At 45.7% G+C, this 13,819-nt stretch overlaps 8 protein-coding genes across 8 annotated transcripts; 5 read left to right on the forward strand and 3 right to left on the reverse strand.

Annotated features, from left to right (window-relative positions):
• Nucleotides 1-16: 16 nt before the first annotated feature.
• Nucleotides 17-1,721, forward strand: F4822DRAFT_433661 (UPF0052-domain-containing protein; the record flags this gene model as incomplete). The annotated part of the gene is made up of 4 exons (XM_051461873.1): nucleotides 17-194; nucleotides 252-269; nucleotides 362-644; nucleotides 785-1,721. The coding sequence occupies 4 exons, from the start codon at nucleotides 17-19 to the stop codon at nucleotides 1,719-1,721; spliced, it is 1,416 nt and encodes a 471-aa protein (XP_051309494.1).
• A 401-nt stretch (nucleotides 1,722-2,122) lies between these two features.
• Nucleotides 2,123-3,415, reverse strand: F4822DRAFT_438597 (malate dehydrogenase-like protein; the record flags this gene model as incomplete). Its single annotated transcript, XM_051462536.1, has 3 exons — nucleotides 2,123-2,961; nucleotides 3,051-3,168; nucleotides 3,350-3,415. The coding sequence occupies 3 exons, from the start codon at nucleotides 3,413-3,415 to the stop codon at nucleotides 2,123-2,125; spliced, it is 1,023 nt and encodes a 340-aa protein (XP_051309495.1).
• A 994-nt stretch (nucleotides 3,416-4,409) lies between these two features.
• Nucleotides 4,410-5,418, forward strand: F4822DRAFT_48809 (uncharacterized protein). The gene has a single exon (XM_051463561.1). The coding sequence runs from the start codon at nucleotides 4,520-4,522 to the stop codon at nucleotides 5,297-5,299; it is 780 nt and encodes a 259-aa protein (XP_051309496.1). The 5' UTR covers nucleotides 4,410-4,519; the 3' UTR covers nucleotides 5,300-5,418.
• F4822DRAFT_417381 (uncharacterized protein) lies at nucleotides 5,181-6,194 on the forward strand. Its single transcript, XM_051459444.1, has one exon. It carries the CDS (start codon nucleotides 5,411-5,413, stop codon nucleotides 6,071-6,073), a length of 663 nt encoding a protein of 220 aa, XP_051309497.1. The 5' UTR covers nucleotides 5,181-5,410; the 3' UTR covers nucleotides 6,074-6,194.
• Nucleotides 6,195-6,242: 48 nt separating this feature from the next.
• Nucleotides 6,243-7,327, reverse strand: F4822DRAFT_439994 (uncharacterized protein; the record flags this gene model as incomplete). The annotated part of the gene is made up of 1 exon (XM_051462698.1): nucleotides 6,243-7,327. Exon 1 carries the CDS (start codon nucleotides 7,233-7,235, stop codon nucleotides 6,243-6,245), a length of 993 nt encoding a protein of 330 aa, XP_051309498.1. The 5' UTR covers nucleotides 7,236-7,327.
• Nucleotides 7,328-7,849: 522 nt separating this feature from the next.
• F4822DRAFT_439996 (uncharacterized protein) lies at nucleotides 7,850-9,265 on the reverse strand (the record flags this gene model as incomplete). The annotated part of the gene is made up of 2 exons (XM_051462699.1): nucleotides 7,850-9,015; nucleotides 9,091-9,265. 2 exons carry the CDS (start codon nucleotides 9,263-9,265, stop codon nucleotides 7,850-7,852), a joined length of 1,341 nt encoding a protein of 446 aa, XP_051309499.1.
• Nucleotides 9,266-9,967: 702 nt separating this feature from the next.
• Nucleotides 9,968-11,536, forward strand: F4822DRAFT_433666 (uncharacterized protein; the record flags this gene model as incomplete). The annotated part of the gene is made up of 5 exons (XM_051461874.1): nucleotides 9,968-10,094; nucleotides 10,172-10,495; nucleotides 10,555-10,742; nucleotides 10,813-10,890; nucleotides 10,952-11,536. 5 exons carry the CDS (start codon nucleotides 9,968-9,970, stop codon nucleotides 11,534-11,536), a joined length of 1,302 nt encoding a protein of 433 aa, XP_051309500.1.
• A 651-nt stretch (nucleotides 11,537-12,187) lies between these two features.
• On the forward strand, nucleotides 12,188-13,763 carry F4822DRAFT_417389 (uncharacterized protein). Its single transcript, XM_051459445.1, has one exon. It carries the CDS (start codon nucleotides 12,676-12,678, stop codon nucleotides 13,636-13,638), a length of 963 nt encoding a protein of 320 aa, XP_051309501.1. The 5' UTR covers nucleotides 12,188-12,675; the 3' UTR covers nucleotides 13,639-13,763.
• Nucleotides 13,764-13,819: the final 56 nt, after the last annotated feature.

Raw genomic sequence — 13,819 nt, forward strand, 5'->3', positions numbered from 1 at the left:
TCATCGCACCTATATCATGGACACTCCTCGACCTAGAGGCATTGTGGTCTTCGGAGGTGGTACAGCAACCAATAGTCTGGTAGACGTATTCGAAGATATCAGAGAGAGCCGAAATTGCTCTCTTAGTTATGTCATACCCATTAGTGACAATGGTGGAAGTTCATCCGAGCTAATTCGTGTATTTGGTGGTCCTGGTATTTGAATATTCATTTCGCACCTCTGTTTGTCGGCCAAGCTGACGGGTAGTACAGGCATTGGTGATGTTCGCAGTATGTTCTTTTAAGGCTCACCCTTCCGCCTTCATGAATTGGAAGTACGTTCTTACGGATACTCCCTACTGACAATCATGTCCGTTGAAAAGGTAGGTTGGTGCGTTTAATTCCCGGATCGGAGACGGATGCGGAACGAGCATCCATCAAGGGGTTGTTCAACCACAGACTATCCTCGGATCCAGTCCAGGCGCGATTACAATGGCTGGATATCGTCGAAGGACGAGACAAATTATGGACCAACATCTCAAGTGAGAAACGTGAGCTCATTCGGTCTGTCTTCAATCTCGTCAATCTCGAGATAGTGAAGAGGGCTCGGCCCAGTTCCGTCTTTAACTTCGCTAAAGCTAGTATCGGGAATTTATTCTTGACTGGGTACGTTTGCGTTCACTCGTCTTTCCCTCCCGTTATATACACGTAACGACTGAAGGCCAGTGATGATATGAGTGTTATAATATATCATACGTGGGAATATGAATTGCGCGACTGACATTGAGATTATATCCCCTTTTCAGAGGGCGCGTCTTCACAGGTTCACTAGAGTCAGCCATTTATCTTCTCTCTACTATCTGCTGCATCCCGCCAACCGTCTCCACCTTGCCAGCCATAAATACCAACTTCACACATCACATCTCAGCAGGTCTCGCCAACGGGACCCAGATCACAGGACAGAACTCCATCTCGCACCCATCCGCACCTACATCACTACCCGATGATGACTTACTCCTCGGCAATAACAATCATGAATCCTCATCGTTACAACTACAGCAACGATTCCGGGAGATGGAAGAGCATGATAGAATCGAAGACGCAACACTTCCCGGATCATTACCGACGCTCCGCAGGCAGTACATCGACTTCAGCAAAGCAGATGAAGAGGACCTCCCAGCGCGCATCGAACGCATCTGGTACATAAACCCGTACGGACACGAGATCTGGCCACTAGCCAACCCCAAAGTCCTAGACGCGGTCCGGCGGGCGGGCGCCGTTATTTATAGCATCGGCAGTCTATACACATCTATCATACCGAGCCTGGTGCTGCGCGGAGTGGGCGCAGCACTTGCCGATTCAGGTGTGCGGTATAAAGTGCTAATCCTGAACTCCTCGGTAGACCGCGAGACAGGACCAAGCGCTTCGCCGCTGACGGCTACGGATTTCGTGCGGGCTATTACACGTGCGGCTGCCGAGAGCCAGGGCGACTTTGCTATCGATGAAAAGCGTAAGGCTGAACCGAGGAGATACGTGACACACCTAATCTACCTGGAGGGCGAAGGGGCGCCTAAAGTGGATAAAGACGAGCTGGCGGCGTTAGGTATAGATTGTATTCGGGTTTACGGGCGACGAGCGGAAGGTATGTTGAGATATGATGAGGCGGGCCTGGCAAGGGCACTGGAAGCCGTGATTGGCAAGCCGGAAATGTTGAGAAGTCGTAGAAACACAAGTGGACAGTGAGATATTAAGCTCGTATTGTATATAATCGTAGGGTTGCTATGGGGGCAAGATGCTATTAGGGAAACTATTTGTTATATTACCGATGTTAAAACTGCGCGAGCGAGATTGACCCCGTAGGAATAAGCACACATGTATCATGAAGAATGGACAAATTTAGAGTGGAAATCAGAGGTATCGGTATCATCAAATCATATCTTTCGGGATTCAATTATCATACAGCTCTCAAGGTACTAAATCTTACGTTTTCCCATGAGATATAAGCAGCCCAAGCCAAGAGACGCTGGGCCACCATAGCCAAGTGAAGTTTGCATCACATCCGAGCTAGCGGTTTGGCTTTTCCTCTTCCTCAGGATTATATATGTGTGCCTACTCACTAACGTTGAGCTCTAGATTTTTCATATTTATTTGGGAGGGTTCGCGGCAACAAAGGCGACGCCCTTCTCAATGTTCTTCTTTAGGTCACCCAAGCACGCTTCCAAGAGCTTCTCCTCGTTGCCATCGATGTCACCAACAGGGAAGACCTTTTCAACACCGTTGGGACCTAGCTCAACCTTAGAGGCGAAGAAGTCGATACCCTGGTCCTTGTAGAGAGGGCTGTCGACGAAAGAGGGCTCAACAACGCCCTTCTCTCCCTGAGCAGCGCGGAGAAGCGATTCAGCCATGCGAGCACCAGCCATGGCCATAGACAGAGTAGCGGAACCGGCACCATCCTTAGCCTTAACAACTTCGTCACCACCAAACTGGACACGCTTGACAAGCTCAGCATTGGAAGTTAGGTCGGGGTGGCCACTTTGGCTGAAGAGGGGAACGATGGTGACACCGGAGTGACCACCGACGACGGTAATCTTCTCATCCTTAGGGTCGGTTCCCTTTAGCTCGCTAACGAAGCGGCTGGCGCGGACGACATCGAGGGTGGTGACACCGAAGAGACGCTTGGGATTGTAGACACCGGCGGCCTTGTAGACCTCAGCAACGATGGGGACAGTGGAGTTGACGGGGTTGGAGATGATGAGGAGGTTGGCTTCGGGGCAGGACTCGGCGCAAGCCTTGGCGAGGTCGCGAACGATAGAGGCGTTGGTGTTGAATAGATCGTCACGGGTCATACCAGGTTTTCGGGGGACACCGGCAGGGATGAGGACGATGTCACTACCCTTCAGGGTGCTAGCGAGGCCAGTAGGTGTGGGGTCGGAGCCCTTGACTGTGCTCTTGGTGTTGATGTGAGAGATATCGGCAGCAACACCTATGCGTCAATTACAGGTTAGTTGGAGTATTTTGGGTAGTAGTTGCGCCATAATCAGACAAGACTGTCCATTGGAGAATAGGACATACCAGGACCGCCGCGGATATCGTATAAAGCGAGTTCGGTAACTCTGGGGTTGAGCTTCAGAAGAAGGGACAAAGGCTGGCCAATGCCACCGGCGGCACCAAGTACGGTAACCTTAGAGAGCTATAGACAGTAAATAGGTTAGCAATTGGGCTTTTTTTTTTTTTTTTTTCTTCTTCTTCTTTTTTTGCCCTCTCATCGACCTCGAGGCTTGTAGTCTAGATGTGCCTAGTCAAGAAGACAATCACTACTATGCTCAGAAGTAGACAAGTAGGTCAATTGAAAGTAAATGGGGCTTCCTCACATTTCGCGCCGAAGCCGAGAACGCTCGGCGCTGAAAGGCACCAAAAACTGCTCGTGCGGGAACCATTTTAGTAGTAGTTGTAATAATAGTCTATCTTGTTTATCCTCTAAAAGTATTGGGATTGGCGCAATACGCAATAGAGAGAGAACAATGCTAGAAAATAAGGGTGAGGCTATAAAGGCCAAAAGCACACAGATCGGAGGAAGAGGAGATGTGCGTGTATGTATATCAATTAGATCGGGTTTGATGATGGTGGGTCAAGAAAGAAAAAAAAATAATAAAAATAAAAATAGATGGGTTGAAATTGTTGGCGATACTAAAGCAGAAAAGGCCGATCGACCGTTCCGCTGGGGAAAGAATAACCTTACAACCGGGCAATGCCGGGGGGTGAGTTACAAGAGTTTTAGGAAGGCAAGGGAAGGAATCCTAGGTACCTAGTTATGTATGTACCTTAGTAAGTTGTAAGGTAGTAGTGGCATGAGGTACATTCATTGTGAAGTTTAGGTACCTCAGATACCTCCGGTATTAGCACCGACCGAGGTATTTTATCGATATCGTACATGCCTTACCTAACAAAATCGGCGAAAGTTCGGTCTTTGTCCTTTGCACAAATAAGTACCTAAATACATAACTTGGAATTATTCCACATGACGTAGTGTGAAAGGGAAGCAGATAATACATGTACATAATGTAGTTAAATTCACAAAGTCAAAGCCGATGCACTTTTAACCAATACATATACCTCATACTATGTAAACTATTAACTCCAGACCTTTGAATTTGGTTTTGACAAACATCTATCGTCGACTTGCCTCCTACCGATGAGGGAATCATGACTTACCTGTGTACGAATAATCGAAGGACAAGGCCTACCCAAGCCTACACTACCAACACTGTCCGTGGACCTTCCATAGTCAATAGACAACGAAGATAGAAACTTCCAATACATATCAGTTTTTTATAAGATGTTATTACTTCTCTTTTTCAATCCTCGGCCCTCAGTACATACGCGCTTACTCTGGTTCAATCTCATGATCAACTTGTCCATGTTTAACTCATACTTCTCAAAGTCACACTTACAGGACAGCAGACATTACATTCCAATACGGAGAAGCATATATTAACTAACATTAAATTATCGCTAACTTTTCGCTTCGATTGAGATTCTCTATGTCATCCAACGACGACAAGCCCTCCGGTGGTGCCCCACTTGAGGTTTATGTCTTAGATGGCGGAGTGGGAGTTTCAAGTCAAAGTCGAAGTCGAAGTGTCTCTCAAGACACCGATTCTTTGTTCGGCGACCCTACCACCTCATACAATGATGATAATCCAGAAACCGTAGCCATTGTTACTCCTAGAGAACCTACGCCTTCTCATCGCAACGATCCAACGTATGGCCTTCGATGGACTAGTACAGACCTCATCTGCTTCCCTAAACCCGAATGGACCGTCGAACCTACGATCCATTCCATAGTGAAAACACTCCAGCAAGCTATCGATCCATCCAAACAATATAATGTGCGACACCTTTGGGACGGAACTTATGCCAAGTTGTTTTCCGTCTTGTACGACCAAAAGGATTTCGTTATGCGTGTCTCACTACCTGTGTGCCCCAAAATCAAGACGGAAACCGAAATCACAACGCTGCGGTGGATCCACGAAAACACCAACTTGCCTGTTCCTAAGGTCGAATGCTACCACTCCTCACGCGACAACCCTATGGGCTTTGAATGGAATTTGATGAGCCGGGTCGATGGTCAACCCCTTTCTCAATGTTGGAATATCGTCACTCAGGGCGCTAAAGAGCGCATCGTTAAGCAGATCGCCGAATACGCTGCTACTTCTTTCAAAAAACAGTTTAGGGGTATCGGTAACTTATATTTATCAGAACCGCATGTCACAGATTCACAGTATCAAGTAGGCGAGATGGTCTCAATGGCGCTCTTTTAGGGCGAGCGCGCCAGTATACACCGTCACGGCATTCCTTTTCGCACTGCTATCAAGTGGACCAGGCGTCGTCTCCGCCTCATTTCTGCTGACCTTCGGTTGAGACTCCAAGACATGACAGAGAGCGCTGCTCGCAGTACTATTGCTAATATGCTAGAGCTCATTGATCGTCTCCGGGGGCTAGAAGACTACCTTTTTCCAACGCCCGAGTTTGGCGCCAGCGGAAAATCACCTTACGAAGATGAAGTATCAACTGACGGAGACGAAGAAATTACTGAAGAGGCCAAGAAGCCATATGAACCGACCATGCTTTGGCACGACAATATTTCGCTCGATAATATTCTCGTTGACCAAAATGGCGTTCTGTGTGGCGTCATTGACTGGGATTGTGTTTCTTGCCTTCCCCTCTACGAAGCTTGTCAATTCCCTGCGTTTTTGCAGCAAGGACAGGATCGACTCCTCGAGCCTCTTACCCCTTATACTATTACTAGAAAACAGCTAGATGCCAATAAAGACCTCCCTAGGTATAACAAAGAATTAAGGCAACATCAATTGACTCAACTACGCCGACTGTTCATCGCTGAGATGACGGATAAATGCCCCACCTGGGTTGAAATATTCCGCAACCGGGTCTACTTAAGGGACTACGAATGCGCAGTGCAGAATTGCGATAATGAGTTCGCATACAAGTGTGTAGAAGAATGGGTAGATATGATGGAGAAAAGGGGAAAGGATAATATGACCGTCGGAAGACTGCACGATCGCCTTATGAGATAATGCAAATATGCTTGAGGGATTTCACACTCAGGATGCCCTTACAATTGAGTATGTAATATATTGTTCTTAATTAAAGTATCCGAATGAATTTCAACTATGAATACCAACTATTAATTCCAGACTTGTGCTTGTACCGAGAGTCGTATATATATGTGACCAAACCTGACAATTAGAATACCTTAAGATAGGACAGAAAACTACCGGCTTCTGGCCTTCTCACCGCGGGTCTCTCTATGAGTTCCTCTACGGGATCGTTATAATAATCATCATCTTCGTCATCCTCATCCTCAGAGACAAGGAAGTCAAAAATATCACAGCTATCGTCATCCGTTTCCCCGTCCAAATCGGCAATATCCCGATAGCCCACCTCGTCGACCGTTCCTATGTCCTCAGTGAAATCCAAACGCTTACCGTATTTATCTCCACGGCTGAAATAATCCGGATTATCTATCGTGCTGACTTCCTCGGCGTTGATGTTAATTACCGTAGGTAGGTCAGCTGAAATATCGTCCACTTCTTCTTTGAAACCGTCTTCAACGTCGTTCTCAATGCGACTTTGAACGGAGTAGGCGTCTTGAAATTCGTCCGGTTCATCATCGCTGACGTTACCTGGGCCTGGGTTAGGCTCTGTTTCGGTATTGGCTTCTTCGTGGTCCTCGTCAGCACACGATCCTTCACATTGTGCTTCATGTTGAAGTTGGAGCCGTTTTGTAATCTTCTCAAGCTCTGCAGTATCTGGACCAACATTTGGAGCGTTAGCCGGATCTTCTTGAAAGGTAGATTCAGGGGTGTTCGGTGGTCCGTTCAACTCATAGGTATAGCCATCATCCTCGTCCTGAGGCTTCAATTCTATACAGAGGGGCAACGCATCGATCTGTTCTCTAGAACGTGCCGGTAGAATGATTAGATTTTGGAATTTCATGGCTAGACCTGCTTCTTTCAAGATCTTCGCCATGCAAGCATCCTTCCGCGCCGGTAGCCTATTACATGCAGATGGCAGAGCCCCTATCAACAGAGTTGACGTTTCGTGGTTGCAGAAAGGAGTACTACAAGCATTGAGAGGTACTTGAATGCTTTTACACCCGCATTTATGATAAAATACGAGGGTCTGACAGTTCGTCACTTTGCTTTGAAACATGGTCGATGACGGTGTCATTAACATCTTCGATTAGCAAGCCTGCTTGCTCTGTAGATTCCGATATCTGCGTTTCTTATGGTTGAGTTGAGGATTGCTCGATTGATGCTAAACACTGCAGGGCTTATAGTAAAGGGATTGCGAGCTCTTCTTGAAATGAGTTTCTGATTACTTCCAAACGGATGATTTTATCCCTTGAACCTGGAACAATTCAATGGAATTGTTACAGTCAGAGGCACAAAGATAAAAATAGCCGAGAGAAATTTCCCTTGTCAATCTACAAAGAAAGCAATGCCTATTGTATTGGCTGAACGCTATTGTATCCTGAAGGCACTCACTTTCTTTCTGAGAAATCCATCTAGGCTATATCTTGTCAATTCGAATCGATGAAAGGGAACGAGATATAGGTGCGTAAGTTCTTTACACATGTTCGTTCACATCGCCCAGGCATTCTCTTTGCGAGTAAAGTTGAATTGTATGAACTATTGAATCGCGACGCTAATAATTAGACATGTAACTCGCTTCTTGTATGCGCTAGCATTGTGAATGAAGAACAAAGGGACAATGGTTATTATCAAATCTAAATCTTGTCTCACTATCCGCTAGGTCGGCATGGAACAAGTTCACAGCGGTATATCCCCCTAAGTTGTTCTGTTCCTCTCTGGAAGTTGGGAAAGATGATCACGCCAAAAAGGAATGTCGTCTTCGAGGTCCAGAAGTATTAGCATCCACTGCCAGCTGTTCAGCCAGGGGTCCGTTGTTTCCCTCCGAAATGTTCGGTCCCATATGTGCTCTGTCCACTTGAGCTTCATAGTGTCGTATTCTTTCGCGATGAATTGAAGTGTTTCGCTGTATTCGGATTTCGGTTTTGATGCTGTTTGGACGATGGCTGCTGTGATCCGAACCCATCTCCAAGCAAGTTCATTATCCATCGTACTCTGGAAATGGCGAAACTCGATGGTTGTATGATCGTCTTCTCTGTTGTAAATGGCTAGGGAGAGCCGCCTATTCGTAGAAATCGCGTGGGTACTGGATATCAATATTTCAAGTTCATACATGTCCTTTGCCGCGAGTATAGTCGAAATACGCTTCCTTTCTATGGTCGAGAATTCTATCGGGAGGTTGCATGAGCCTAACTCCGGAATCTTCTGAGGGACTTCCTCTTGAGTTGTGACCCTTGACTTCCCCCCCTTACTAAAGTAGCCATGTGTAACATTTGATTCGTCCTTCTGATTGAGAACATCCTCACCGTCTTGCTCGCGTCTTGGAGTATTCTCGGCTTTCTCGAAGATGTTACTGTCCCCTTGAATATCTTTGTGGGTGTCATTGGGTACGCCATCGTCCAAGTTTTTATCAATACCATTTTCTCCGCGGGTGACTCCATCTCCGTTGAGCTCCTTTTTCGCGTCGGATTCCTCAATTGCTATTTTTTTATTGGCCAACACCGAATACTTTCGGATGGGAGCATGTGTTAGTCTTCCTCTGTCCCCGCTGCAAAGAGAAAAGAGACATGGTTCCAAAAGCCATCCTAGGGCGACAGCTTTCTTGGCGGTGTCTAAATCGAGCCCATTTTCGACACCGATATGAACATGAACCGCCGCGTTCTGTGTGGGTACCGGCTTGAAGATTCCGGCGACGTTATTGTTTTTGAGATGACCGCCTTTAGTTATCGCAGTAAAAGCGGCCCTGAACTCGGGACAACCCTGCTTGTCGAATTTAAGAACGCGAGTGGAAACTTCTAAACCGACAGCGGATTTGCCCTCGGCCTGTAGCGTAGTACTGTCCTTGGAGCCTACTACTGAACTATCTCCGAAGAAACAATAGTAATCTTTCTAGTCTTTCTTATTAAGGGGTATTCCATCCGGATATCGATACGCGGCACCTTTGTATTTGCTCCATTTCCCCTGAATGCAGGCGCATGGTAAGGGGTTTGCTAAGTTTTCCAGGAAGAGACTTGCCATGGTTTCATATGTTTCTTTGTTATTTTCGTGGCTACTGTTAGTAGCGATGAGAAATTCTAGCTCTACGCCAAAAGTTAAGGTAGGTTCGGAGGCCATGATGAAAGCGAGGGAATAAATATATGACAGTATATGCTTTTTGGTGTATGAATAGATGTTGTAAGAAATCTGATGTTCGCTATTCGATGTCGTTGTATTCTTTAAGAGAAGAGTGGATAGTTAAGAATGGGGGATGGGTAGTAAATTAAGTTCTGTCATGATAAAAATAATATCATCATCTATCTTAGTTTATCCTAATTCTCAGCTAGGTCACAACTTCCCGGATCGCTTCTTATCGGGAACTATTACCGTACGTACCTACCTTTCAACTATTTGAGTTAACTCATATGCATACTCTTACAACTAAAAAAATAGGGGGTGGCACGTTCTTATCATGTACGTACGATATTATAACGATAAACGGGCATGCTTTAGGTATGAAATATCTCCTACGGCTATCCTAATATAGATAGGTTCTATTAGAAGTGTTATAAATATTATGATACTTTGATCTCATTTTTTGATAATAAAGACAATGTAACTAGGATAATTACACGTTTATTAGTAAATAGATATTTGTCAATAGACAGTTCCTTTTATCTTTAACTATTGTGATGCTTTGTTTCCCCATCATCCCCCCTTTTTTATTTTGATCTGGGAGTATAAGTACCTCGGTAGGTTCAGATCGCGCGATGTGTGATTGATGACTTCAATTATTGTCTATTAGCATCTATAGATACCTCCTAGAAGCGTTTAGTGAAAATGTCCACGAATCAGGCTGATCGAGATATTGAGAATATACGGAAGGCCGCGGATGTGGATGCTGTTGGGGTGTACTTTACCAAAAATCCCAAACTGCAGTACATAGGTGTAGCAGGAATAGGGCGGCGTAAGTAACCCCCCCCAATTAGAATCGGCATTACCACCCCCTAGGAGTAGCTAACCAACTAATCTTAATTACCTCAGATGGCGGTGCACTCCTGTTCCGTGAATGGGACGACGGCGACGTACCGGTTCGACGAATCGTCGTAAAGTATTCGCTGCATGCGAAGGTGGATGCGAACCTGCGGAACGAAACCCAGTGGCTGGAGAGGTTACGAGGCGCAGAGCATATTGGGCAAATAATTCCGCTGGCCGATGCTCAGCTTGATGTGACTGGAACTGGGAAACGTCCCACCATCGCGCTTGAATTTATCCCCCACGGCACCGCCCAAGATTTCCGAGAGAAGATGTTAGGCGAGGGATTGGTTATCCTTCAAAGTCAGTTCCTGTGGCGAATCCTTCTCTGCTGTAAGTGTGAAGACAAACACCCCATAATCTTGAATATGAAGCTAAGCATCTTATACTAGTGGTGCGGCAAGTAGTTGCAATGGCGTATCCCCCCGAGGCCCCCGCGGGAGCGCCAGTTACTCGCGAAAGGATTTTGCCTGGGGTAGAGCCGTTTGCCCTGACGCAAAATTCCAGTCACCTTAACAATCTTATGATTGATGAATTAATGGTTGGTGACGATGATCATGGCATGGTCCCGAGGTTCAAGGTAAGCTGTACTTTTTGAAGGATACCTTAGAAAAGATTAAACAAGAATCTTCTCGCTAACGTACCTGCAGTTGATCGATTTCGGACGCGGTAACGCCGAAGGAACTTTCAAAGAGGCCTACTTGGACAACGTATGGGCTCTCGGACACGTTAGTTATTTCTAATATACCTACAGAGTCATGCAGGAGTATACACTAACAGACGCTCTAGATGATAATCGCGTTGGCCGTGCCGGGACTGGGTTACGGGGAAATGGCAAAGGCCGAAGACGACTTGTCCACTATATACGAACTGCAAGAACCTATAGAGGGAAAAACGAAGATGCGAACGGGCGCACATCCGGAGTTTTGCGAGATTGAAGTCATGGACGTCACGTTACGAGACCTGATAGTGCGGTGCATGGCGAGGAATAGCATGTTCGTGCCGTCGATGGAGGAACTACTGGAGAAGTGCGAACAGGCCGTTAAGAACAGGAAACCAGAGGACTACTTTAACGACGAATTTAGCGAGGCAGATAAGGAGCTGGAGATGGACGAGACTATTCGGCTATACGTACAGAGATTTATACTGGATGCTGATGTTACAGGAGGGCCGGCCGACGTAGAACGTAATCGACCCGAAACATTGAATCGGACGGGAGCTGGGCCACACGCAGGACAGATGGGACTTACGATGATGGGTGTGGCCGGCCGAAATAGAGCCGCGATTGTGTTACAAGAGGCAAAGAATGCTCTAATTCGGCGGGGGAAAGGTCAAGGTGGAGATGGAACTGATGATGACGATGATGTTGATTGATTGATTGATTAATTCATTCGGGTTGGTTTCATTGTAAGCCCAGAAATAATTCATACTGTTGATGTTTTTTCTAGGTTTGTATTTACACGTAAACTATTAAGTATTAAATGTGCACAAAATAGATTTGTACCCCCCATCATATGACATAAGCCACCCTTCTGCAGCACCTTCGGCCCAACCCTTAAAGTGTCTGGCGTAATGCACGATATATTGGGCATCTGCTACACGGAAAGTTTAACTTTATAAACATGCATAATATACTTGGGTACATATACAATGGAAAATGGCAGGAAAGTGGTATCAAATGAAAAAATTATATCATTTGACTGACCATAGGATGGATACATGTCGGTCATCGGTGCTTAATGTTGCCGTGATTTTGCTTTATTACGGTTTGTTATTGGACCAAGCTCGACTTTTTGTTAATACCGAGTGCCCGGATGAGAGCCGACACATGTACATATGTATGTGACCCACGCAAGAACCCGCCATATCGGTTCCGTTCCAGGGTTTAAATTCCGCATCGCAGCTGAATAAATTGGGGAACTTACCTAAATAGGCATAAAGGTACTTGGAAAAAAGTACATTTCACGATCGTGACTCGATCATCATCTTTGTGCATTTCTAGCTCCGATGGCCGATTAATTGATGAGGAAATGAGAGTAGAATAGACGAGAAGATGGTTGGGTATATATAATTATAAATAAACTTCACATCGAGTCGCCAAGCTTTCACTTCTGAATCAAGTCTAAAGCTTCCATGCGAATAATTTTTATTTATTTTGTTTCGCCTACTCCCCCCATTCCCTCATTGGCATTCCTTAAATATTTTGACATCACACCACCATCGTCAAGTCCACCACCACCACTAACACCATCATCACCTCTTTTGTTACTTAATCTATACCCTTTAACCTTAATTTTGTGATAATAATATACACACTTATTCATTATCTTATTGTTTATTAGTATTATCACCATCATCATAATTATCACCAGTACACATTTTATTCTGTTATCTTCTTTTACCATATCAAGGGTGTCAACACTCTTCCTGATCTAATTATATTTACACCTAATAGGTAGTGTCGAATAAGACCGAGAGGCGGGGAGAGAAAGAACAAGAAAACACAGAAAAACATGTCTCAACAACAATCATCACGAACAGGTCCGCCATACACCCCTACCACGGCAGCTGTAGGAGGTCTCCCGGCGGTCATACCGGATGTACCAATTTCCGCTGTATTCATTGCCCTATACATATCATTTGCTGTGATCAACATGACCGTATTTCAGAGTAACACTCGGAGGGGCCACAAGTTCATCCCGTCTGTTGCTCTGTTTGGTTTTTGCATGGCACGCATTACCACCCTCGTCTTACGAATAGTCTGGGCCACTCGACGGACTAACGTTCGTCTTGGTATCGCTGCCAACATACTTGTCAATGCTGGCATACTCATTGTTTATGTCATCAACCTCATCTTCGCCCAACGGATCTTACGGGCAAAACAACCCACCCTTGGCTGGCACAAATCCCTTCGTGTCATATACAGGCTCCTCTACGTTGGGATCGCCTGTGCTCTCATCATGGTAATCACAGCATCCGTCCTATCTACCTACACTTTGGTCCCATACACCTTACGAGCTTGTCGAGATGTTCAGCTGGCTTCCGGTACTTACCTACTCGTCTTCACCACTTTACCGATTTTCATCATAGCTGCTGCCTATTTGTTGCCTCGATCTCCCATAGAAGAGACTTTTGGGGCGGGCAGCGTAAAGGCGAAGGCTATCATTACTATTCTAATCACTTGCCTCTGTATAACGAACGCCGGGTTCCGTTCGGGAACAGCTTGGTCACCCCCGCGATCGGTCACCAATCCCGCATGGTACCATGGAAAGGCTCCGTTCTACGTATTCAATTTCGTCCTTGAGATCATCATACTTTGTATCATGACCATAACAAGGGTAGACCAACGGTTTCATGTTCCGGACAGAAGTAGCCAGGCAGGCCGTTACTCCGACCGCCTCGGATCGACAACAGGCAGTGTCAGAGATATTACGGTTGATAAGGAACGGAGGAGTGAGAACATGCACAATGTTTGATTGGGTACTCTGATTAGGTATATTATTTGGAATTTGGATAGATGTTGTTATTTAAGCTAGGCGCGGTATTTCTAGACGAATGTGATGATACCCTCTAGAATACATATTTTATTACTATTTAAAAAGTTTCCCCTAATTTTCCTCCTTCTATTGACAATCAGTAGAGATTTACATTTCACAT

This window comes from Hypoxylon trugodes (assembly GCF_022578975.1).
Source record: "Hypoxylon trugodes strain CBS 135444 unplaced genomic scaffold F4822scaffold_10, whole genome shotgun sequence".
NCBI lineage: Eukaryota > Fungi > Ascomycota > Sordariomycetes > Xylariales > Hypoxylaceae > Hypoxylon > Hypoxylon trugodes.